We start from the raw sequence: 26,373 nt of genomic DNA, 5'->3' as shown, positions 1-26,373 counted from the left end.
AAAAACACCATTTAAAAACATCCCATAAGTGATTTGTTGCAACATGTCATAACACGACTGTGTTTAGAGGATCTAAGAGCCTCAGACCTTTGCCACAGTTTAACAAATTTAGAATAAAGTTTCTCAGTATTAAACTATGAATAAATAAACAGCGATTTTATCATATATTGGACATAATATCACTAGAATTTAAGCGAATTGTGACTTATCTCACAATTTTATTTAAGGGTGGCAAACTGGCATGCCTCCAGCCAAACCCTGTCAATAAACAAATACAACAAAGGCAGCACCAAACCATGGGACACTAAAAAAGCTACAGCATATGACCTCCTCCATTTTCTTACATAAGGCGCTAGTTTTTTGTATTTTGAGACAGAGTTGCTTTGTTTTTTCTATATTTACATATCCTAATAATGGAAAACTTTTACATTTAAATTACTAAATGTTGTTCTAAATCATCTATTAAATTTATATTTGTTAAACATTTGTTTTTACATGATTTTTAACACATTCTGCTGTTTGCCTCAGGAAACAGTGCATAATTCCAGTAAGGCTAAAACCAACAGTGGCTTTCATTATTTATTTATCTCACAATCTTCTTCTTTAATAATAGATTGATTGTTCAGTGAATAACCCAAACTCTAAAATGATGAAAATAGGCACAGCAGTACAGTGCAGTGTTACATATTTTATTTTATTTAATAAGGGATGGCAAAACAACTTACATTTTTGAACCATTAGTCCCTGCATCATTAAAAAGCAGTTACCATATTACATACCATCAAATTTTTCAAAATATTTGATATTATTATTTATAAAGTGCGGCAGTGATGAGACAACAGTCAGAATCAGGGAGAATGAGAGTGGCTCTCAAGTCTAAATTGGCTTGACACACTCACAATAACAGGAAACTGGTTTTAGTCTTCTGACTAGTGCAGCAGAGCGAAGCAAGGCAAACAGACACCACAGTGTCAGATCTAAATGAAGACACACTTCACCACATCACCATGTAATCAGAACAGTTTCAAAGAACACATGAAAGGCAGCTTGAGCAATTTGGGTGATTGTCACATTATCCAGAAATTGCGTTTGTGGTGCTATAAGAACATCACAGTTGCTCTTTTTCTTTCTCCAGGTTGCAGGTTTGTGAAATCAAAAGGGAAAAAATACATATCAAAAGAAAATATCTGGCAACAGTACAATCCCTTTTTCAAACATTGTTCAACTCATCTGTATATGTCAGTCTTTAGGAATTTAAATTGTTGAGACATCTGTCGTTCACATCTACCGTGAGAACGAAGCAAAAAGCATAATTTACAATCTGCCGCCCTCGGGATAATTATTACCAAAACACAAATTAACAAACAAGAGACCTGAATTCTTGGAAACAAAGCAAACAAAATGCCCTCCAATATTTCAAAGTAATGTTGTCATTATTATTATTATTTTTTAATCAAAAAGAAACTTACACTGAAAGCTGGCCACAAAATGTGCTTCACATGTACAACACGTAAACATCTTCCTTATGGTTACAAAAACAAGACAGTTTTGAAACATTTAACTTCTTGGCAGACGACACCTCATAAGTAAAAAGCTCACCTACACACAGATACCTACAGGTAATAAATTTGTCAGTGGCCTTCTAGTCAATATATTTTCCCTTTAGGCTGAGGTAGGAAACAAATATTAAACATATACAGATTTACTATGAATATGCTTATATTTCAAGGGTGTAACTGTACCTATTAGCAACAGTTAGCAGTTCTGTTGTGTAACACCGGTTGCGCTCAAATGCAGTAACTTTTTCCCTCACAAATACTGTGCAGATGAACAAAAAAAGCCAGCAAAAATATTTCCAGAATGGAAATAAAGCACAGTGGTGATCCGTTTGTTTTGCAGTGGCATAAAGGTCACTCAACCAAAGAGTGAAGCTGATATCAGGGTTTTAAAAGAACCCAGTTCTTACACATTTTTCATATCTGTTCCAGGTTTAACTCGCATTTCCTCCACATTGAGACTCCACTGTCCCATGCCAACTCAATAGCAACACACATTAGAGTGATAGTAAGGGTCTAGTACAATATTAATTAATTGATAATATAAATAATGTCCAACTAAATTTTTAGTGTGAAGTACTGGTACATTTACACAAAATGCAATGCATCATCTAAAAGTGTATGCTGAAGTGTTAGCAGGGCAAATCTGGAGCCAAAAATCTAATAAGAGGACTCTTTAGTAAAATGGCAAATGTGATAAGCTCTGTATATCAGTTACATAAGTTAATCTTTCACCTTCCCAAAAAGTTGAATGCTCTCATTTGTCCTTAATGGGGGCTTATCTGTGTGCTCTCTGTGCAATCCCTTGTTATGCCCACTGTACCTTTACCTGGTGCGCCCCTGACGCGGTTGAGATGACTTGTTGTGTTCAGCCAGCCACTGGCGGCAGATATTCTGCATTACTGAGTCCTGTGCTTCTTCAGCGGCCTGAAGGACATCCTGGACCAACGGGCCTGCCCGGCTTGTCTCCAGCTTCACTGCCAGCAGGTACGCCGGCCTTAGCTTACTGCACATCAGGAAGGCTTTGATCTGACGAAAAACCAGCGATGAAATTAGAAGGGCACTTCCCATAAAATTATACTCACCAACGTCCAAAGATGCTAATAAAGGAGGAAAAAAAGCCAAATAACGACAGGCATCAGAGGAAAAAATAAAGTAATATCGATTGTAAGGAAATACAGAGGAATACAGTGAGGGTAGTTTTTTTTTTTTTAAAAGCAGCCTCTGGCAAGAAAAGTAATCCCAGTGGAAGGCAAAGAAGGGTAAAACAAGGCAATTATTACTCTACCTTGCTTTCTGTGCTTTTTATCTCCAGAATGAGACTTTCCAGCTCCTTGGCCTAAACCATATCAAAGAGAATAGTCTTTAGGATGAGCGTACAACACTGTGCCTGAAGTATAGTTAGTATAATGAATATCCCTATCACATGCATCTCCATAGCAATTCTGTCACTCACATCAGCTGGTCCTTTCTCTGCACAGGAGATGTAGTTGAGGATGAGGGCGTCACAGTCATTTTTAGTGGCAGTGCCTGATTCGCCCACACATTTGAGCAGCTGCCGCACGGACGCGTACTGCTTGCGTCGGATGAGCCACTGTCCAGCTCGCACATAGACAGCCTGAGCCTCCAACTGGAAGTCCTGAAGGAGAGGGAGACAACATCTATATTTTCAACTTTTAACTGTGTTAAGGGAAAATTGTACTTAGTAGTCAGTATAAGCTTTTAATGATATAAGTTTACATGTGATAGAATACTGCATGATGACCTTTTCCTTGCTTAGAACTGATTGTCCTTTTCATTGTTCAGAACTGATTGTCCTTTATAAAACGTGTTCTGATATCACTATCTGAATCCTCCCACAGCGATAGTAAGAAGTTGAACAAGCAGTTCTGACCTCGCACACACACAATCACATACACACATGCTCACGTATCAACATTCCACTGAACAAATGTTTTAATTTTCCTTCTGTATAAATAAAAGACAAGTGCAAGAACAGAGCGCTGATCACAGGGCCCCACTCTCTGATGTGAGCGCTCTGTGAAACGCCCTTGCAAGTTAAAAGTGCAGCGTCTGTGTGTGTGTGTCTTCACTCTTAGACTCTCAGCTGAAGAAGTGTCATTTAGAATAAATCTCTTGACAAACTGAGAAAAAGATCACATCAGTAATTTAATTCTTCATTTTGCTCAGTTTTTGCTGCTGCTGTACTGTATTTTGTAGGTTACACTGGAAATCTCACTTCCATCATTTTTGGCTGTCTACACCAAGATAATTAAATTAATTATTGTGCTATCTCAGCTCGACTGGTGCTTACTTCCAATACTTATGTTGGCAAAATATTTCAAAGACTTCTGCACACAAAAAAACTGCTTTGTTTGCAGTCTTGAATTTTGGCTCAAAGCAGTTCTGATCTCAGACATGAAAATACCTGTATGACTCTGTAAGCAATGCCGAAGCCTTCTTCTATGTTTTTTCCTCCAAGCATCACCTGCAAAAACACATCATAAAACACGGTCCTGATTTTATGTAACAACAATGTACAAATACATAACATACAAAACAGTTCTAACAAAATATTTTGCATTATTTTTAGCTACATACATATTCATACACACACATTACGCGCCCTGCGGCAACTGTTGTACACGTTTTTTTTTAAATTAAATATATAGTGCTTAATGAGTAACTTAAATATGCTAAATTGTGTTTTTTAGATTATCAATATCAGAAGATTATCACTTTATACAATTCCAAAAACCCCCGCAGCCTAACCTTGCAGGCAACTTCTACTTTCATAGGGCTTCCTCCAAAAAGCGTAGGTAGTGAACTGGGTGCAGAGGGATTGGTCTGCGGGGCCTTGGAGGATGCTGCATTCTCACAGCGATGGAGAAAACGGGTTACCTCCAGCTGGAGCTCAATCGTATTCATGTGCCTAAAACAAAAAAAAGAGGCGAAGATCAAAAGCTTGAAGTAAACACAGTAATAATGAGGCATTTTAAATAAAGTTTTCAGAGTTTTTTTTCCAAATGATTGGTAGTCAAAAGTAGATTTCTATTTCATTAATTGTCATAAAGCTCTTAAATAACCTGGACACATCACTGGATGACATCATCTTCCTGAAAGAGTTGGGGTGTGACCGTCTCCTCCCAGAACCCCGACCTTGCTGCTCCTGCAAGTACGTCCTTAGGTGCTCTTTGGCTCTGACCAACCAACGCTGTGCAAAATAAAGTTCAAGTTCATCTTTCCCGTGTAAGAAGAGGAAACTATTTTTAAAAAATATTTTCTTATTGCATAACTTTAGAGGAAAAAAAATAACAGATACCTGTTTTTCTCCCAGCTGTAGGTATGAACTGGCTCGATGTGTGAAGAATCGAATACAGGTCATGGCTGCACGCACGTGATCCTGTCCAGACAAACACAATTTTAAAGCTTCCCCACCAAGAATTATGAGGACCTCAATTTGCAATCCTAAAGAATAAAATGCGTTTTGGCTTGTGGCCTTCATCAAGGTCATGACCATGATGAAGGTCACAAGCCGAAACGCAATGGTAAATCAATAAAACTGTTCCTTTATTGACTGACCAACGCATTTCGGCTTGTGACCTTCATCAGGGTCCTGATTAAGCCGAAAGAGAGATGGACACGTAAACTGCTACTGGAAGTGCAGGTCCATCAGTAAAAAACAGGAAACTTGACAATTATATAGTACTCAGCCTAATTACTAACCTGCTAGGATGACATTTTGAAACATTCACATGGGAATATAAAGGTTTTTTTCCCCCTGCTTGGAATAATAAGTTAGTCAAGTCTCAGACCATCCACCTATCATTTCAGTCTAATTATTATTTTAGTAGTTTGTAAGAAATCCTAAAAATGAGCATGAAGAAAAAAAGTCCTCAAACCGTCATGAACTGCTGAAACTGGTAGAGAGAGTGATAGTATCCCCGTCGCTGAAGAAACTGGCAGGAAGCAATGAGGTACCGGCTGCATGTCTCCAGGCTGGGGTCCTGCTTTTGCAGTATTCCCTGGAGCTTGCTCAGATGGCCCCGTTCCAGACTGGGCTGCAACACACCCTCTAGAAATACTTCCTCTGGACACTCCTGATCCACAATACAGCAAAAAAAATGACAAACTTGGATACAACTGATGCAATGACACATCCAGCAATAATTTCAGGCAAGTGAAGCCATGTACTATATGTGATGCTGCTTACACAAGAAACAGTCTTATGATACAAAGTACTATTACTCAATGTACTTTGTTAACTGTAGGCCAAATTGAAAACGAACCATCGCTAATAAATCAGTGTCACATAGACCTCATTGCCCACACATTATAGATAACCTGACATCCCGCAGGATGTGAGATCTTGGCAACAGATGGGTATCAAAGAATACAAAGAAGGTGAGTTAGATAATCTCCTGACACCACACAAGCTGCATCACAAAAGAGGACTGACATTTCTGTTTTTGGCTTGTACCATGTGCTGTTCACTCCTTTGACTTCTCCAGTTAAATGAAAGTAAAAATAGTTTAATATTGATCCAAACATGCAAAGGATACGGACACCTTTAATAATTTAGGCCTCACCCTTTTAAGAAGGTATGCCAGAGCCTCTGTTACATAATCATGACGCATATAGAAGCTGATCAGTCCCAGGTGAGTGCCGTATGTATTCAGGTAGTAGAGACATTCCTGGTGGAGAACACTGTTCTGCATCAGCCCCTCCGGTCGCTCCACAGGACTGACTTCACACAGAGAGTCCTCTAGCTCCCGCAGGGATGCCAATATGTCTTCACCATAAGACTGATATATAGAAGAATACAAACAACAACACAAAGGTTTATGCATTTATTGTGTATAAAAGCAGGTACAAAAAAACAACAAACTTCTGTGTATTTGTAGTTTGTTCTGATTTAACAAAGATTTTTGTTGTGTTTTTGCTTGAAAAGGAAAGGAAAGGTGTTCCTGAACTGAGAAAACAGTTTCTTAGGATTACTCAACATTAACATAGGTTTTCTTTTAGTCTGGATTCTAGATGCAGTAGAATCCCAACACGTGTAGTGTTGAATTCTACTGCTAACATGCACTAGAATCCGACACGTGTAGTGCTTCACATGCCAGAACTTACTAGGTTCGTCTAGCATGCAAGAAATGTGCTAGAGGCCTAAGGTGTTAGGTAGCACAGCTAGTCTAGTCTTTCTGTCTGAGGATAAACTCTGCCTGACACTGCTGTATGCTCTTAAAAATACATGTTGGTAAAATTATAGTTTATTGCATTATTTTAAAAAGTGAAAAAAATGGAAATTATCAGAAAATGTTTATGGCTATATTTTTTTAATGTTTTCAATTATTCTATTGCTACGTCAGACAGGCATTTGGTGTATCTTAATACATTTGTGCGTGTGATAGTGATCTTTTCAAATTCATTTAACAGGCAGGCACACATAGTAGTGTTTATCTTTGTGTGCAATACTGATTGCAAGAATGTAGCTGCTACTGTATACATACAGTATGTATATATTTTTTAACCATGACAGCTTCACAAAATGCCAGCACAAATTTTTTATGGTACTTCAGCATTTGCATTCGTGTACAGTTTGACCTTTTAGAGATGCATGCAAAGCAATGCACTTGTGTTAAAAATGTTAATATGGTTACATATCAAACTTTGAGAAGGAAGTGTTGTGCGATGACCTACTCTATTTGCAGACGGGAAGCATGTTACACATCTGCCCATTTCTTCCGTTTTTAATATGTTGTGGCCTGGAGGCTAGTGCCACCATGAAAGTAGCTACCTACCATAGCCAGAGAGGGCCGCACCATGGTTTCCAGGTGCTGGACAATCTCCTGTAATAATAAGGGACCCGAGTTGAACTGGTTGCGGTCCACTGGGGGCTTCAGGCAGCGAGCAAATTTCTCCCGTGCCCCTGAAAGATTTCCTGCCTTCAGAGATGCCATTCCCCAAGCCTGCCACACACCACCAGGGTCAAGACCACTCTTGGTTGACACCTAGCAACCAAACAAGAAGAGATGACAAATGCTTTGTGATTTAATTCTCTGCAACCTGTCATTTCCTTGAAATTAAACTTTAATTTAAAGAACAGCCTCTAACCTCCACAGCTAGCTGGTAGTGTTCTGCTTCTAGGAGTTGATTGCGGAGCCGTGTGACAGCAGAGGTCTCCAAAATGTCATCCAGAGAGGGAACATATTTGTAATTGGCTGTCACCAGAATTTTAAGCACATCCACTTTACTGATGTAACTGTTAAAAAAGAGAATAAGAAGCACAGTCAGACACCTGCTTTCATAATATCTTGTATAAGTCTGGTGAAATAAAGGGCTATCCACTGAGTGCTGGTAACCGTAAACTACTTCAGCATACTTCCTGTGACCTCACCTGTCCTCATTTAATGACAGCGAATCATCTTAAATCCAAACAAATGTGCCTGTATTACTCAATATTTTCAGAGTAAACACAAGTCATTGGCCAGGTGTCTTTTATGATGCCAACAATAGCGCTATGGCAACTTATCTCACTGTTTTGAAATGGGTGATTAAAAGTATTTTTAAAAAAAAAGAAGAAAAAAAAAAAGAAAACTGCACAGAGCACATGGAAAGGTGTTCCTTTCCATGCTGTACATATATAAATAACTTACTATGCTGTTATGTATCTGTGTGTTAATATGCTGCTGTGCATTAGCTGGTTGGTTTGTTAGCTGTATCAGCTTCATAGGTTTTATCATTTTCTCTGCATGTCTCTGGTTGAGCTGTGGTTATTCTGCCCACACAGACTCTAACCACTAGTCATGAGTTCTTTGTTTTCTGACTTTGCTGCATCTACTTTCGGTTTCTTATTAATCTGAAAGCTAACCTACATACATACATACATATACTCATCTACATTTTGCACAATATCTCACACTCTTTCTTATCACCCTAATGATTGCACAGTGTGCATAATAACATGCAATTCTCAACTGCTGGTTAATCTATCTTACACAGGGTTTCATCTTACCTGTCACATAAGGCGAGGTCATGGCTGCGGCCTACTTTAACAAACATCAACTTGGCACTGAACAACAGCCGCCGCATAATGTCAGTGAGCAGGCAGGCATCCACCTCTGGATTGGTCAGTTTACGAGACAAGGAGCGGCAGTGGCTGATGAGCTGATGACCACAGGCGGTTTGGTCACTATGCAGAGATAAAATGGCCACGCAGAGGTATGCACTGGGAGCCTACGTGTTTTAGGGAAAGAGCATTATTACTTTTAAAATACTGACTTGGTTAATTCCACTAATCGAAAGCTATTAAAGTAGACAGAGACAGAAATCACACAAAATTGTCAGCTAAATTTAGGCACTAGCTCAATATAAAGCTTTTGCTCTATAAAAACAAAGTTACCCTCAATAAGCTGCTAATGACTAACATCTAAAGGTAACCTGCGCACTGGGATGGATGGTGACTACACAAATCCAAACCTGTTCATAATAGAACTCGTTCCGCAGATGCTGGTTCTGTGCAGGGTTTGTGCTGAGGAGGAACTGTCGATGGACCACTTCAGGCAGATGCAGCATCCCATCGAGGGGAAACTGCTCCGTGACCACAGGGCTACCATCCACTGCTAAAAAAGAAGAGAATACATCATCATAATAGTCTACATTAATTACGTATTTAAGAATGGCTGCATGTAAGTGGCTCTCCACCGTTTTAGCAAATTCAACATATTGTAAAACTCTAATATTGCAAAAACCCAAAAGAAAGCACCAAAACACAACATAAAATTATTTAATTTACCTTCAGCAGGTTCCCACTCATCATCAGTACTGCAAATAGAGACAAATTAATTTTTTAGTTATATTCAAACCCTTCTTTTCCCTTATTACTCGGTTTTTGTAATTCATATGCATTTGGAACTACTAGCTCTGATAAATGTCTTACTCTGGGTGAAAGTAGGTGTAACACTGATCACAGACTCTGACTTCCTCTCCTGGACAGCCATCAACAGGCATCTTCTTTTCCGAACACGCATTACAAACAAGACGGCCACATCTCCGACAATGATGACGTCTGTTGAACTAAAACCAGAAAAGCAAAGGAAAAATCCCAGCTGAGCATACATGAAAACTGTATTTCTGTAATCTGTCGAGGAGATCCAATATTAACAGTTATGTTTTCTCCATAACAATTTCATACAGAGGCCAATTATTCTTCACATCAAAGAAATAGAGTGTGAAATGGAAAAGGCAGGATGACAAAAAATAAAATAAAATAAATAAAATAATACACTTGAACTTGAGCAGGTAACTCTCTTTCATTGGTAACTGCATCACTCACCATGGTGAACCTCTCACGCTTGCAAACCATGCACACATGCTGCTGGGTGTCTGGGACCCAATCTTTGCGGGCTGGGGGTTGATCTGGAGGCTGGAACTTTGCAGGTGAGTGACGTTTTTTCCCTGCTGAACCACGATCCTTCTCTCTGTCTGTGCTGCTTCCCGAGGCTGAGTGTGTAGGGGTACTGCCTGTAATTAAAAGAAACACTCACAATGATTAAAAAACAAAAAACTACACTACAGCAATATCATCATTAAACATATCCAAATATCTCACATCTGGAGGTTGCTGGCGATTCAACTCGACTGGAAGAGAGCGAGCCGTCTTGAGCAGGACACTGTATTAGCGCTTCCTGAAGACTGATTACAGAATCTGGAACATAAAGTGTTATGTTTAGACACAACCAGTTGGTAAGGTGGATGGTTCTTTACTCATCTAACAAGTGAAATATTTATTACAGGAGTACATAACCAAGACAAGAATACATAAACTAGAACTATATTTCTCCATCAATTCCACCGAGTCTCACAACAATTCAGTTTAGTTTTCAGCAGTTTATTAAACCTTTGCATTACAAACATTTAACTCAAGTGGCTGCCCATCTCTGATATGTTCGTCTACTTGGCAACCGTATGCTGTAAGATTAGCACTGACCAGATCGAGCCCTCTCTCTGGGGGCGCAGGAGAAGTCGAGAGCCTTGCCGGCGTAGTCTGCTAGAAGCGTATCAATGTCCTCAGCGCTGAAGCCAGCCTCCTGGCCAACCAACAAGCTCCGCAGGGTCCGCACTGCCACATCAGCCCAGTCTACCTTCAGATTCATCAACAGCTGCTCGAGCATGAGCAGTGGATCTGACAGCAAGGGGAAGTAGTCCTGCCTGGCAGCTGGAGGCAGAGTCAGCAACACCTGGAGGAGGATGCACATTTAATGAACCCAAAGATAGGAAGCAGCTCAATTGGAGAACAATGCAGAACAACTTAAAAAGTCTAAAACTAAAATTTGGGGCCAGATTCATTCAAACCTGGCAATAGTAACATTATTGTGATTATTAATAAACAGGTTTAAAACATTTTCAGTGTTATGCAAAAAAAACCCCACACACACACACACACACACACACTGACACAGAACACCAATCACATGCAGACCTTATCTGGTCATTTACAGAAAAAAATTCAGATTTGGAAAACAAGACCACGTTTTTAACTGGATTACTTTGTATTAGAGGAATATTCTCTACATATTAAGACATTTTTCTCATTAATTGAAAGAGCTTATGGTTTCCTGTGAATCTATTACAATTTTAGAATTGAAAAGTTGCAAAAGTATTTTCAACAAACAAAGGTTTACAGAATTACGCAGACTTGTGGAAGTCTATTTTAAGAAGGGAAATTTACAAACAGTTGAGGGGAAATTGCAGTTGACACAAAGACAATGTGCAGTATTACAATCATTATTATTATTGTTTTCTGATTATGAATTGAATCACACTATGTGGATACAATATTACTTAAAAGATATTTTTGAAATTAAACAACACATCCAAAAGATGTTTTTTAGAAGATTTTATCCAAGTTATGATTGTTCAATGGTCATTATGCACCTCAAGTCTACTAATTACTAATGCTGTTTATCATTTATTTATCATCTTTATGTTAACATACTAGTGCAAACTTCCCAATCACAAACCTTAGAGCCTAGATGAAGCGCGTGGATGTATCGGCGACGTGCAGGAGACACCTGCCTCTGGAAATGCAGGGTGAGGTAGTCTGCCAGGAAGTGGCATGCATCCAGTCCAGGGCGACGATCGAGGGCACGCTCACAAACATCTAGACCAGCTGCAAAATCTGAGAGCCCGTCGAGTAACTAAACAAACCAAGGGAGGGACAAAGGATATTAACTAGGAGAGAAGAACACAAAGTAATAGAGGAAAAAGGTTTGAGACAGTAAATGAGTTCTGAAAATGTTCTGAAATGTTAAAAAAAAAAAAAACTAAGATCTTAGAAGACCTTAAAAAATATATCATATGCTTTCTCTACTTTATGTTACGTAGAAAAAAAAATGCAAAGCTAATTAGTTTTTTCCCCATGCAAAAGAAGAGTACACCACAGACACAAGCGTATGATGCTGATTTTAAGTTAGTATTACATAAAGAGTTTTCTGGAAAGAAAACTGTGTGTGTTTGGACAGAGCTGAGTTATACCAGTTCAAGGTAGAGATGGACCGATCCGATATTACGTATCGGTATCGGTCCGATACTGACCCAAATTACTGGATCGGATATCGGCGAGAAATAAAAAATGTAATCCGATCCATTAAATATCAAAAAAGCACCTCACAAAACTTGCTACACGGCGTAACTCGGCTCATAACCGTAGCACGTCGCAGCAGTATGCATCACGTGATAGAGCGGCAAGGTTTGTAGCCTTGCTAGCAAACCAGCATTTTATCTCCGAGGAAGTTTTCCCAGAGAGAAGTAAAGCAAGTGTGTAAGTTCATCTCTGAATGTTTGTAAAGCATTCCCACCTTAAGCTTAACAACAGATATATGGAGCGACTGCCTCTTTTTGCTGCTACTTCAATCATGAAACTGATCAATGATCAGCTGATCGGCTTTTCTGTCGAGAGTCCGTCTCTCTTCTTAGTTTTTGGCCCACTTCTCACCAGAAAGAGGAAACCAGCGGCTGAACAACAGCAGCACCATTAAGCTTGATAAGCTGTTGTTAGAATTTATTTAATATTACTTTCTACACCAGGATCCTTTTCTATGCAGCTGACGGCTGGTAACTGTGCAGGGGCGGATCTAGCAAAGTTTAGCCAGGGGGGCCGATAGGGCATGAACAGGGAAAAGGGGGCACAAAGACATACTTTTCTTTCTTATTCTCATTTAAAATGTCGAGCTTTTAATAAATAATTATCTGAATTTTACACCCAAAGTTTTAATCTGATGTAAAATATATAGAAGTCCATTACTGTATATAGTAACTGTTAAGTCTAATATGCCCTAGTAAGCTATAGTACTTTTTCCTTTGGGAAAGTACCATCTATGCAGTCTGCAATTCTGTTGAAGAAAGATGTTGAATCTATTTAATTATTCTTGAAAAATAATTTCTTTCTGTGCATTTTTCCCCCTGCATCAAATTAAATTTGATTACATCGATTAAGCATCATGAGCTGGAGGGTGGGGGGGTGGTTCCCTATTTTTTATTTTGCTGGGAGTTTGCAACCCTATTAGTTAGGTTGCTTAATATTTCTGCTATGTACTCTTTAAAATACCAGAATAGGGAGGATGGAGCAGGTTTAAGTTTATTAGATTGATCAGTTTTGCTGAACTATGAAATATTTTGTTGTATTTTTTACATACAGGTATAACAGAATAGCTTTAGTGTTGTTGTTTATTTAAACTTGAGTATAAACTTATACAAAATGCAGCAAGATATTAAAAAAAACTTTTATTGATTAAAAAACACACTATATCGGATTCATATCGGTATCGGCAGATATCCAAATTTATGATATCGGTATCAGTATCGGACATAAAAAAGTGGTATCGTGCCATCTCTAGTTCAAGGATAGATTTAATGATACATGACCACACTCTAACAAATGTTTATACATCTCAAAATGGACTTCAATCTAAATAAAGTTGAACAAACCTGAAAAGCCTCATTTGTCTGTTCCTTTTCCAGTAGATGAAGCAAATGCTCAGTTTGCAGCTGCAGTCTCAGCTGATCTGAGACAGGATACAGCTCTGTCCACTGTGCACAAAGATGAAATTCCTGCAAAAACATAAAAACCAATTATAATGATAAGAATATACATAAACGACTGCATACTATGGAGAATAAGGTCTGCGTTAAGTTTAGGTGATAGTAATTTCCTGTCTAATGTCCTGACAATAAATTGTTCCAACTAACCTTTGCCTCGAGTATCATAGATAACACCGACTCAGAGTTTGTCTTGGATTCATTTCTCAGCTCCTGCCAAGTGCCCCAGGGCAACGAAGGCTGTAAATTCAACATCTGTGACAAGGAAGAGGACCACAAACAGTTGGCAGGATAGAATGGAAAGTCAAATATAGTGTCTGAGTGGTATATTATATAATACATGTACACCATGCTGAACTCCATTAAGAATTGGAGTCACTAAACTACCAAATACTGATTTTCAAAGTTGCAGAAGCCTTCTATAAGAAAGTCTAGAAGCACATGTCTAAACTGTATTCCTGCAACTACTTTGTTAGAATATAGATTTTTTTTTCCCCCAATAACAAAAAAAAAAGTAACTAAATTCTGCACTACCTGGTGGTAAAGGTCCAGTTCTTTCTTCTTGAGCTCTAGATCTGTTTTCAGTGAGGTCTCTGTGCTCGGGTCATTAAGGCAAAACTCGAGCAGCTCCAGGCAGGCCAACAGTGGCCACCGCTCCAGAGCCTGGAGGGCAACTCGGGCTCGCAGATTAGGATCCTGTACTCTGAACAGATGACCTATACCTTCATCTCCATCTGAGCAAAAACAACAAGCATTTTAGTTAAAGTTGAAACAAATGATACATTTTTTAATTTTAAGATTTTTATGCTACATGGTTGCGATTACTAAATTTGACCTCAAGTATTTAATAAAATTTTTTATTCTCTTCGTATTCTGTTGATGCATAAAAATCTAACTTTCCAAGAGGCATCACTGGTAACTTAAAATGTTTAGTTTTGTGTAAGCAATAGTCACAAACTTTCTCTACAAATATAAAAAAAATAGAGAAAATTTAGTTCCTTACCTTCTAAAGCAGCACATGCAAGCAAGCGGTCTCTTAGTGCCCCCTCCTGGCTGCAACTTTGCCCATAGAGCTCCAGCAGACTGAGGGCTCGGCTCAGGTCTCTGGAGGCAAGAGCCTTCTGGAAGGCGTCAGCAGCAACACCCTGAGCAGCAAGTTCTTGCGGCCCAGACAGCAGGAGACTGATGAGTGGTTTCCCGCAGACAACTGCCCCAAATCCAACGGAGCTTTCCTCATTCTCGCTTAATGACATGCCCAGCACTGGTTCAGCCATGGTGTGAAGGTAAGCTTGGAGAATAGGGAACTCCCTCAGGAGGTTATCAGCTTCACGAGAAATCTGCTCACCATCTAAGACAACTTCTTTACGTCCGCTGCGGAAATATCCAGACCATCCAGAAGATTGTGTCCGGGCAGTTTCTCCTTTACAGGCGCTTAAACATGTCAGTGTGGCCAGTAAAGGGGAGCGAGACTTAAGGAAAGACAGAGCTGATGGTGTGAGAAGAAAAGAATTCAAGGAGGAAGAAGAAGAGGATGATGAAGACGAGGGTGGAGATGTGGAGAGGTGTGTGGGTGTAGAAGAATGATCCTCCACTGAGGCGTCAGACTCGGAGCTCACATCAGACTGAGACTCGGCAAGTCCCAGGATTGTCATGTGAGCCTGAGCATGGCATTGGAGTAAGTTAGACAATGCAGCAACACCAAACACACCATCTTCTTTCTTGCCCTCATCTGACTCTTTTCCATCATCTGGACGGGAGATCCACAGAGGAAGAGCCTCACAGCATCGCTGAACAATCACTTTTTGGATGCTCAGTCGCAGCCCTTCCTGTTCCAGCAAGGACAGTACTCTGGAAACATAACAGGGTATAAAAGGTCAGCATGTTGCTCCTAAAAAATATATATATTTCTGTAGTTTTAAGCCAAGATTTTCTTACAGGACAATCATGAGATTTCTTGAAGATGATTTCTTTGAAGATGCTTAACTGAAATCTTTATTGTGAGGTAAATAGTTTAGCTGCTCTGTTTACATTTGTTTATTCTCAAGAAGAAGATACCGTACAAACTACACACACACACATACATACATGTGTGTATGTGTGTATATAGTGATGGGGAATTACCACTATACATACTTGTCAGGAGATACTTGTCGGTCAAACAGCAGGTGAGAGAGAAGTTGAAATGGGGCTTGAAGCAACACTAGCAGTGGGTTCCCAAGCTTCACTTCAGTGTTCTGGTCTATTAGAAACAGCAAGAGATGCAAATCAGAGCAAGACCAGGGAGTTGAAGAGAAACTACATTCACAATTTAGACAGGACTTAAAAGCTGTAAACATCACTCTAAGAATCAGAGATAACAGGTGGTGGAAGTAGGTATCAAGTAGTTATGACTGAAATGTAAAAGTCTTCATTTTACCTTCTGAACTGAGGCTACGCACTAACACAGATGCTAGTGTGTTGATGTAGTCAAAGAAACTGCGCACATAATCTGGCCTGCTAAGGTCTCTATCTGGCTCGAAGGGACAGAGGCTGTCAAGAGAACGAAGTAGCTGCTTCATGCTGGAGCGCACCGGATGAACATCTAGTTCTGACTGCTTCAGACTGGCCTGCTCCACCAGAAGTGCCAGTAGAGCGCTCCCCACACTGCCCTCTATTATAAGTTAAAATGAGAAAACAAAAAACAGAAGAATACTTGTTAAGCTTTTTAAAAATAGAGGGGGTTTTAAGTTAAATATTTCAATTAAACTGTTTGATCAAATGTAGCATATGTTAACTGTGCCAACCTGTGCCATCTGTAGCAGCACTCAGATTGTGCAAAGTGTTTTCCAAACGCTGCACCAGACTAAGCCGAGCAGAAATAAATTCTTCGCTCAGTGTTGGATAGCAACAGAGCAGTACTTCCTGGATGCAGCAACCAAATGGGCCGGCAAACACCTGGTCTTCCCCAACAGCTTCTACGAAGAAGAGTGAATCAGTAACAAAGACACTATTCTGCAAACTCAATTCATTCAGTTAACTCAAGTGTTTAAAAATGTGCATTCACCTGTTTTTATAGAATTTTTACTGGCGGTTGAATGATTTAGGATTTTGTTGATCTGTTGTAATACCATGGGAAATCCACAGATCCCCTCAGAATGAGGCACTTTAAGGTCAACTATTACTCCTGGGGAAGCAGACAGGGATAAACACAAGACACCATTTGCTCTCATTCCCATCACCATGTCAAAATTAATTCTTCCAGATAGAAATTTGGGCTTCATACCTCGACCCTCCAGGCTGCTGTTGAGTCTGCGTTCAGCTGTGTCCAGCAGCTGTCGAGACGTCTTCCAGAACTGACAGTGGCAACACGCCAGGTCAAAAGCAGCCATGGCTGCTGGACTGAGCTCCTCCAGCAATGTGTAAAGAAGGCCAGAGGCATCTGATGAGCACTGACTTAGCCAGTAGCCTTCCTCCAGTGAGGGCAGTTTGTGAGCATGGGTGCTGAGGAGACGGTCTGCTATGTCTGAGATGGAGTAGAAAGCCACTCCTGAAGAAAAACATATGCATGTGTCAGTTGTCATGGTGCACAGATGCCTGTACGTCTTTGCTGTGCTTTGCTATACTAATCTCTTCTAAAACCAATATAAAAAGAGGCCAGACTACTGCAAACAGGTATACAAGTTAACACTGGAACTCCCAGAGAGCAGCCATTTGGCTTTTCTACGTTTAAAATGCACACTCGAACTGAAAAGCAAAATGGGGAGAAAACTTTAGAACAAAAAGTCAAACCTGCAGCAGCAGCGCTTCCAATGGCCTGCAGTGTCGATCGGCCACTACTGCCCAGCCGACTCCTCCCTGTCCCTAACCCAGCTGCTGTCCCCAAGCCCTCTGATGAGGATGAGGATGAAGACATGGATTGACTCTCCATCTTTTGCTCCACCTGTGCCAACTCCACCAGGACTTCTTTGTAGCGCTCCATGAACACCAGCTCACCACAACAGGCAGATGCTTCCAGATCAAAAACCACAGACACCTGTCAAGAAGCAAATGTTGTTAACTGGATGGGAAAAACTCTGACAATACTTACAAACGTCGCCAGTGATCAAAAATCAGGTTAATCAAAAAAGTTATTAACTGTAGTTCTGGTAAAGTGTAAACATGGCTAATGACCAACACAAAAGTGAACTTCTAATGTGTTATAAATGATGCTTGTAATCATATAATTAGTATGAGTGAGGTTGGATTTAATAATAATATAATGTCAATAATTTGAAGTGAGATAACTGCTCTAACAATAAAGAGGAAAATGATTTTTTTTTTTTTTAGCTTTGTTCAAACAAATAAGCAGAAAGTTGCATTCAAATTTTATTAGAGACCTGGTGAGCTTCCATGAAGTTTCCTCGTCGGATGCAGGACATTAGCAGAGACTCTGGAGGGGACAACATGGCAGGAACCAGCCAACTGTGGGGACCTCCACATGGACAAAACTCCACTTCCACAGAGCCTGTTGTCATTCCTCCTCCACCATCTCACAAAGTATTAATAAATGATAATAAATCAACAACAACAACAACAACAGAAAAATGACTTTGAAGACAGAGGCAGACAAACAAAAATACATTTCTCCTACAGCTTTAAGACTTTAAGGAGTATTTACATATGTAAAGAAGAGCCAGATGTTTTTCCTTACCTGATGTGCTTGTGCTGACCTCTCCATTGTGTTTTTCTGTGGAGGAGTGTCTCTCTATGGTATGCCTTCCTGGTTTCCTTCGCCTCCTCAGGCTCGAGCTCTTGCGGGGTCCCAGAGGAGTGACAGTGCAGCCTACTGTTGACGTTGTAAGAGGACTTTCTGAACCTGCGGTTAAAACAATGTAACATCAAAGCTCCAAGAATTTATGATGAATAATTACCTGAGTATTAACATAGTCATATGTACTGGGTACAGTACATGTGTCAGTTCCCAGTCAGATATGTTATTTAAACATACAGAAGAATAAAGAAAATAAATTGCTAGCTCACCATTTCCAGTTCTCTGGTTGCTGGTAATAATCTGCAGCCTCCACTGAGCCTCTGCAGTGCGTTTGGTCAACCTCTGCAAGCGTGACCCAAATGACTCAGCAGTCACCGAGCAGCCCAAAGTTGCTGCTGCCTCTGCTTCTCGAGGCAATGCTCTTCCTTCCTCCTGTCCATCCTGCTGACCCACCACACACATTCCCTCCAGTCCTTCCTTCAACAGCTTTAAAAACCCCTCCATGCCAGTCACATCAACCAGAAACCCCTTGCAGCCCTGGATAAAGTGTCCGAGGTCCAGGTGACTAGAGTCTGCTGTTGGACTTGAACATAGCTTTTGATTCCCCTTTTTTCTCTCCTCAGTGTTATCCATCTGTCCTTTGTTTTCTGAATCTGTATTTTTGTTTCCTGTATTCGGAAAGCAAGTGTTATTCCCTACATTCTGATTTGAGTTTGCATCTTTTTGACTCTGCTGAGCAAAGTCACTGGTGGACAGAAAGAGGAGAGAAAAGATATTTTCCAGGAGCTCCAAGCGGAACATGGCTGGCACTGCCTCCAGATAGAGCTGACACTCAGACAGGTAGTGTTGAAACACCAAATGGCAATCTGAAAAACAACACAACCAAAAAAGTGAAAACATTAGTAAACGGTAAACAACCTTGATGGCTTTAATACGTAGGAGTGGAAGTCCTTGTTCTGGGTCCCAGCTTGACCTTTAATGCAATTTCCTGGTCTTTCCCTGTGCCTCCTGTCTATATTTCTGTACTTCTAGAAGAAATTTGCCATTAAAACTTGGTTTGTAAACTGTAATGTGACCGATGCAGAAAAAATGTGTACGTTTTTGCCAAAAGACTGCAATGAGAAAACAAGAGAGAAGACTTTTCTATCATCTATTATCAAAGTAAAGCTTCACTTTATAAAAGAAAGACGGCCTTGTTACCTTCTAAGGAAGCTGAGGTTTTATTTTGGTCCTTTTCTGCATCAAAGGGCTGGTACTGCTGCATGGGATCACACTTGGTGCAGTTTGAGTATTTATGTGCATTCACACAGAGTGCATAGATGGCATACTTCATGGCACAGAACCCCTGGAACAAAACTAGGTTTCTTTGTACAACAGGGCTGAGAGTGCCAACTGCCCCATCACCCTCTGCAAGAAACACACATACACACAAATAAAAGAACCACAGACACCTTTAATTGTAAATACTATGCAGCATCAAATTCATTATTTTTTACTCATTTGAACAAACAAAATGCATAACGCAAACCTGCTTCTGGTAAATTTGGCAGTTGCTGTAATAAATCTAATATCCTGCGTTCTTCAAACTGAGCCAAAGGAGTCAGAGAATGCAGGATATAGAGGGCTGAGTGGTTGTCCAGAGTGTGAAGCTTTGCCAACAACGCCTCCATGGAAATCCCTCTAAAGACACAAAACACAAATATATTAAAAGCTAAAAAGTAACTAGTTAAAAATTAAATGACAGCAAGACTTAAATCTAGAGAAAGCCAGTGCTTACGGATTGTTATTTTTACACCATTCAAGTATTCCAAGCTGAGTTGACAAAAGATTAGAAAACTCTTGTAGAACTGAGTCATTGGCTGCTGCCTGAAAAGGTGAAAACAGTATCAGTAAAGCACTACCGCCAAATATTAAAAAGATGGAAAATGTCTTTAGAGGTTGAGGTGCATGTAGATGTGTGGAGAGCTAAATGATTCCGGCTGTGACCTGTTCTTTGTGAAGGATGCTAAGCAGCGTTTGAGCCGAGCTCAGACTGCGACACTGCGTCCATCCCAGCAGCAGCAGCAGACGGGACAAGGGCTGGAACTCCAGCTGCAGCAAGTTTTTCAGCTGACTGAATTCCTCGTGTTTAATCAGGTCAAGTGCAGTAACCTAGAGGAAGAACCCAGCTTTATTACATTACTCCATTTTATCTCATGCTGTTGGTTTACTAGACCATCAAGATACAGTATTATAAAAATAATACCACCAATGCACTTTTTATTACATCTTGGAGGGATTTATATCTGGTTACTAAACTAGTATTATCAGTTTCCAGTTATTTACATACCAAGACTTGCTCCAGGAAGTGCTTTCCACTACTAAGGCACTCAAAGTAGATGGTCTTCCAAATGGATGGACGGTCTTTGTGACAACATAAACTGATGGTAAGTTGCTCTGCTTCAGGCAGTTCAACTAACAGGGGAATATAAAAATAGCAATTCAATTCATAACAGAATGAAAATGAATTTTTTTAAGCAAAACATAAAAAATAAAAGAAATCCACACAACCCTGACCTTTATAGACTTTAGTAAATTGTTTTTGATTAGATTTGGTGGGTTAAATTACAGCCAATGCAAAAGACAAAAACAATTAAAAACAAAACAACAACCCTATTTTAAGTAATAATAAAATCTAAATCACAATAGTCAAAACAGAAACCAACAAAAACAAAACAAAAAGAAAAGAGGAAATCTTCTTCAGAGCCAGTTAAAACTGCCACAGCTTTACACCCACAGATGCAGAAGTGTGACTGAAAGAGGAAAGAGGTGATGCCAGCATTTCTCTTTGAGCACAATAAAGCAGAGGATGTCTGGTTTTTAAACTATAAATATATCATCAGTATCAAAACTATAAAAAAATGTCAAAGTACCACAAAAACAGCTCATGGGGGAATTGACTTATAGGAACATGTGCTTGTACTTCAAAGCAATTTGTCAAACTAACCAACAAGGAAACTGCTTAAAGTCTAATCACATATTCTAGCTAAAACCAGTAGGTTTTTTTTGGACTGCATTGGCCATCATACTGATCCTAAGGATCAAGCTAGAATACATCTTGATGCATGCTCAATATCAACCCTTAGTGATCCTCCATCTATCAGGAGTATTGAAACAGTTGAGACGCATTTCTTCTAAACACTGCGTCTCCATGGCTTTTAAACCCCCAAAACATGCTGTGCCAAAAAATGGTCCACCCGAAGGATCGGGTCCCCCGACACAGAGTAATACAGTGCCCGCTGTTAAGTGCCAGAAGGATTGCCATGATTTATACAGTGAGGAAACCAAACAACCTCTGGCGAAGCAGATGGCACAACACAGAAGAGCTAACTCATCAGGCCAGGACTCCATGGTCTATTTACACCTAGAGGCCAGTGGATTCTTTTTCAATGATGAGGATGTACACATCCTGGACAGGGAGGAACGCTAGTTTGAGCGGGGAGTCAAGGAGGCCATTTACAAGAAAAGGGAAAGGCCACCTCTGAATCGAGGAGGAAGCCTAAAGGTACATATTTCACCATCTTACAATGCTGTGATTGCAGCATTCCCCAACTCTCTGTGAATGGTACTCATGGCCATTGATCAGTGGTTGTTGATCAATGGTCATGACAATTTGCATACTAATGATTAAGAAACTGACCTCACAGCCCATTGTTCTTTCAGTGGGCTAGTTTCAGTTATTGTGCAAATGTACTGTTTGTAAGATTGGGGAAAGCTGGAGTCAGCTGAGACTGAAGAAGTCACTTGGATGCGTGACGAACCGTTTCTTCCACTTAGAATGCTATGTCCAGATGAACAGAATCAACCTTTTAAGCTAGAATAAGGTTTATAGGACATGGAATGGTTGGCAGAATAATGTAAATTTCCTTAAACGGACTACCTTGTGTGTGAGGTGAGCTCCTCAGCAGATGATCTCTCTGCAGCCTGAGAGCAGTAGAGCAGTATGTCGAGACAAGTGCGTCACATTGAGGGCGAAGCAAGGAGCTGAGGATCCTCTCCTCTTTCAGGGGGCCCACTCTGGCTGCCCACAGTGCTTCACAAAGTGCCTCCAACTGCCCATCGCTTCTACGGGAGCTCCATGGCATCACAGCCAACACAGCGTATATCTCCTCCACCCACTCCTCCACATTCTCTGGCCTTCTCAGTTTCCTTATCAAGTGCTGGATGAATGCATTCTGCAGAGTATGGTCCTCTGTGCATGCCTGGTCAATGGATGAAATTAGGAAAACCAAATAATTTTTTTTAAGATATGATAATTACACTGATACATTTTTCAAGTACTTTTAGTCATACATGGTAACAATATATTTGACTTTACCTGTAAGAAATGTGCTAAAGATTGAGCGAGTCTTTGCTTTTTTTTCTCCAACAGAGTTAACAAACAAGACTCAACAGTAGCAGCAGTTGTTCTTGAACTCTCCACCACCTTTTGCTCAGACTGTTTATCCAAGAAAGCATGTTGCAATTCCTACAGAAAGATTGTGGTCATATAATTACAGAATAGCAAAAAGTTTTTATTGTCAAATGTAAGCTCGACTCTAGTTGGCAGTAAAAAGCAAATTAACCTTGAGAACAGTCTCGGGTATGCCCTCTGACCCCAGTTCCTCCAGAAGTAACAAAAACTCCAGCTCTCTTCTGACATTAGGAGAAACCTAAAGTTAGAGAAAAGTTTTATATAGGCGTTTTTTCTGCTCTCATACTGTTCAGCTGTGATGTTTTAAATGCCTTTTCACATTATTTACACAACAAAATATTATCTCTTTTTTTGCAAGAGCAAAAAAAATATTTTTTAATGTTCAATATTAGTTTTAAAAATATGTCAATAATAAAATAATAACACAACAGAAATTTTAAATTTTTTCACTTTTATTATATCTGTGACAGTTACCTGTTCTTCTGTCCATTTCTCCAAGACCTGCAGCCAAAACCAAGCCAGTCTATGTGGACTCCCTACTGACTCCCATCTACAAAAAACATTATTGGCACTCAATCATTTAAAGAAGCTCAAATACAAAATGTCTTCATAGCCTTTATTTCTTATTATAATTTACTTCTGACTCACTTTAAGCTGTAAGGATGGCTGACAATAGCCTTGATTATGTCCCGTAAATTTTCGGAAAGTCCTCCCTCAGAGTTAACCAGCTGTGGCACACAGGCCCTTGCCAGCTCCCACTCTCCATGCTGCAGGCACCTCTTGAAGTACTCAAACAGATCCTGAAGCGATGTCTCGGCTTCACAGCCAAAGGGATGCATGGTCACTTTCCCAGTGACGCTTTCTGCTCAGCAGTCACACCTGAAGACCCAACCTCACTACCAGGTAGCCAAGGAGCACCCTTGAGCTTTCTTTACCTGAAACACACAATGATATTTATTTAGGTTTTTCATAAATATTAATAGTAACAGACTATTTGTTACATTAGTTCAAAAACCCACATCGACTGTTCTCTTTTAAAACAGCTGCAAAAGCATTGGGACAACACTTCTGTAGTTCTTCATATTTTGCTCCCAAGGAGGCAGAATTTCTTGTCATTTTTAACGTGGTCTTGAGGAATAGTTCACCACATTTTTGAAGGTTTTCTAGTGGCCTTTTCTTTGGCTGCCTTTTCACTCATTTTCAGTCCAGTCTTTGTACCTGAATATTTTTACAAGAATGTTTCAGTGTTTGTTTGGTTATAAAGACACTTCACAAAAGTGGCCGTCAAGAAGCCATTCTTAAGGAAGTGAAACAGAGAGAAAAGGCTGAGGTATGTCAAATTACACATGGACTGGACTGAAAGTGAGTGGCATCAGGTCTGGTGGAGTGATGAAGCCAAATGTGATATTTCTGTATTAAAATGTGTAATACTACAGAGAAGGCCTGGGGGGAGTTACAAAAGTGAGTAGCTACAGCCATCTGTAAAACACGCTGCAGCTGCTAGAAAGCCAGTGGTTAATTCAGTTAATGCAAAGCCATTATTAATGCAGAAAAGTATCATTAGATTTTGAGCCACCATACCATCTGATAAGCAGCAGCTTCATTTTTCAGCATCACAATGATCCCGAACACACTGATAACGCACTCGAATGCAGAAAAATCACACCAGAAAAAACAGACCTTGGAAGATCTGCCCTAAGCCTGGAATTTATACATTTTACATACATTTTAAACAGTATGAAAGAAGAAGTTAAAACTGTACCGACCCTTTTACATAGCAGATCATGAATGGCAGAACACAAGCAAAAGATAAAAAGAAAGTTTGTTGTGGGTCTCGAAATAAGTCTTAAACATTTATGGGGCGCTTACACATTTATTTTCAATAGTAGTCTGCTTATCACATTATTACCTAAAGTGAATTTATATGTTCTTCACTGACTCAACCCAAAAGCAGAATTTAGACCAAATGTATAAAAAGCTACAAACTGTAATTGAATAAGCTGTACATCTTATTCGCTGTAGAGAGTGAAATGCTTCCCGTCCAAAGTGAAAACTAAAACTTCGCTTTACAAAACGGTTTTCTTCTTTGACAGTTATCCCACTAGTTAGCATTAGCTTTTGTTAGAAATCAATGTGATTGGATATAGCTTAAAAATGTCGGATAACTTCCGTAACAGTTGGCAGGGCCGTATCGTTGCACTCACATTAATTATTGAGAAATGAATTCAGAAAAGTTACTTACTCATTTCTTTGAGCCGTTTTTTGTTCAAACTGGGTGCAAGTTACTCCTACCTACGACTTTCTCTCGGCCTGTTATGCTAGCTGCATACAGGCTGCATAACGAGAGTCATGTGATCAAATCAGCTGACTCTCCTACTCCGTTGGGCAAAGGTTGGTTCGAAGAGGGCGTTACGGATTGTTTTTTTTTTTTAATTGATGCCTTAAAGTGCAGTCGGAAATACTGGCACTTAAAAAAAGGATACTTAAAAAAGGGTAGGGGTTGTCATAGGGGAGGTATTTGACTTGGAATAATATTTCTAAACCAATCATGTTCTCAGTATTTAACCTTTTTTTTGTTAATAATATGATGCTGTGATTTGGGCTATAAAACACTGCAGTCAAGCAAAAGCCTCAGTGGCTGGAAAAACATTGTGATTATTTCGTCTTTCAGTTAATCCCTTTAGGGGTCACCACAGCGGATCATCTGCCTTTATCCCATTCTTATCCACAGCATCCTCCTTTGTCAAACCAACGCCCTCCATGTCCTCCCACCCAAAATCCATGATTTTTTTTTCTCCATTTCTATTAATTAGCCTTCTAACGTTCAAATTTCACAATCAGGATGGTATGATTATTATTCTAAATGAAGTGCTTGATTATTGTATCCAATATAGATTTACTTATCAAAAAGACACAGCAGAGATGATGACAGAGATTTCCTCACACCCTGGACAAAACCTGTTTCAGTGGTACCAACCACTGCAAATCAAAACATCTGTACAGGTTCTTCCCACAGACCGTCACTCTGATTGAAATTCACATCATACCTGCTGCTCATGTATATACTGTATATATAGTAACAGGCTATATATGTTGAGATTGTCACTTTTGTCTGTTGTTTAGTCTGCTACAGACACTGAGAGGAAAGAAATCACCGGAGTCCAACTACATGTATGTGTACACATACTTGCTCAATAAAGCAGATTCTGATTCTAAGGTCTGTGGTAAACCATGGCCAGTAAACACATCGGCCTGAGGTTGATCAAGCTGAATACTTTGTCATTAAAAATGTTGATAGGGACCTCAGACATCAAAGAGGAAGAAAATTTGTGAGATAACAGTCAACAGATACAAGAAAAGCTGACTGACCTTTAACCAGATTCCTTCACTATTAAAAAGAATGAATGTATGAGTTAGAGCTGGGCGATATATCGAGTTTTTAAAAAATATCGATATATTTTTATACGAGATATAAGATGTGACATTATCCTTTATATCGATATAGTCTATGTTACTTGTGGAGCCGCAAGTTTGCC

The 26,373-nt window shown here is 39.7% G+C and overlaps 1 protein-coding gene across 3 annotated transcripts; it reads right to left on the bottom strand.

The window, feature by feature from the left end:
* Positions 1-675: 675 nt before the first annotated feature.
* On the bottom strand, positions 676-25,208 carry zfyve26 (zinc finger, FYVE domain containing 26). 3 transcript variants are annotated; one of them, XM_085143344.1, is made up of 43 exons: positions 25,080-25,208; positions 23,486-23,772; positions 23,312-23,387; positions 22,989-23,075; positions 22,742-22,891; positions 22,304-22,625; positions 20,714-20,838; positions 20,371-20,535; positions 20,162-20,250; positions 19,913-20,064; positions 19,585-19,791; positions 18,654-19,250; positions 18,325-18,489; positions 18,011-18,162; positions 17,424-17,667; positions 16,918-17,181; positions 16,699-16,818; positions 16,439-16,609; positions 16,072-16,305; positions 15,789-15,894; positions 14,659-15,503; positions 14,190-14,389; positions 13,806-13,910; positions 13,545-13,667; positions 11,579-11,755; positions 10,546-10,795; positions 10,168-10,263; positions 9,892-10,079; positions 9,496-9,632; positions 9,352-9,380; positions 9,036-9,178; positions 8,572-8,792; positions 7,671-7,818; positions 7,358-7,567; positions 6,146-6,361; positions 5,459-5,656; positions 4,879-4,959; positions 4,643-4,770; positions 4,329-4,488; positions 3,985-4,044; positions 3,013-3,195; positions 2,845-2,895; positions 676-2,585 (listed from the first exon to the last, which is right to left on the bottom strand). In XM_085143344.1, exons 2-43 carry the CDS (start codon positions 23,674-23,676, stop codon positions 2,382-2,384), a joined length of 7,770 nt encoding a protein of 2,589 aa, XP_084999470.1. In that variant the 5' UTR covers positions 23,677-23,772; positions 25,080-25,208; the 3' UTR covers positions 676-2,381. The 3 variants fall into 3 exon arrangements, with proteins under 3 accessions (XP_084999470.1, XP_084999471.1, XP_084999472.1); XM_085143345.1 differs by having other exon boundaries at positions 9,036-9,175; XM_085143346.1 differs by having other exon boundaries at positions 16,439-16,606.
* Between the last annotated feature and the right edge of the window lie 1,165 nt (positions 25,209-26,373).

The sequence above is a fragment of the Neolamprologus multifasciatus genome, chromosome 19 (genome assembly GCF_963576455.1).
Source record: "Neolamprologus multifasciatus chromosome 19, fNeoMul1.2, whole genome shotgun sequence".
NCBI lineage: Eukaryota > Metazoa > Chordata > Actinopteri > Cichliformes > Cichlidae > Neolamprologus > Neolamprologus multifasciatus.
The sequence above is the reverse complement of the archived record's forward strand: the minus strand, read 5'-3'. Positions and strand labels throughout refer to the sequence as shown.

Excerpts from the sequence above, each read along its gene's own strand:
- zfyve26 (XM_085143344.1), bottom strand. The coding sequence starts at position 23,676 with ATGCATCCCTTTGGCTGTGAAGCCGAGACATCGCTTCAGGATCTGTTT. Across the intron at positions 20,536-20,713 it reads ACTTCCTGGAGCAAGTCTTG|GTTACTGCACTTGACCTGAT; the intron begins GTATGTAAATAA and ends TTCTTCCTCTAG. Across the intron at positions 16,306-16,438 it reads TGCTGCTACAGATGGCACAG|AGGGCAGTGTGGGGAGCGCT; the intron begins GTTGGCACAGTT and ends AACTTATAATAG.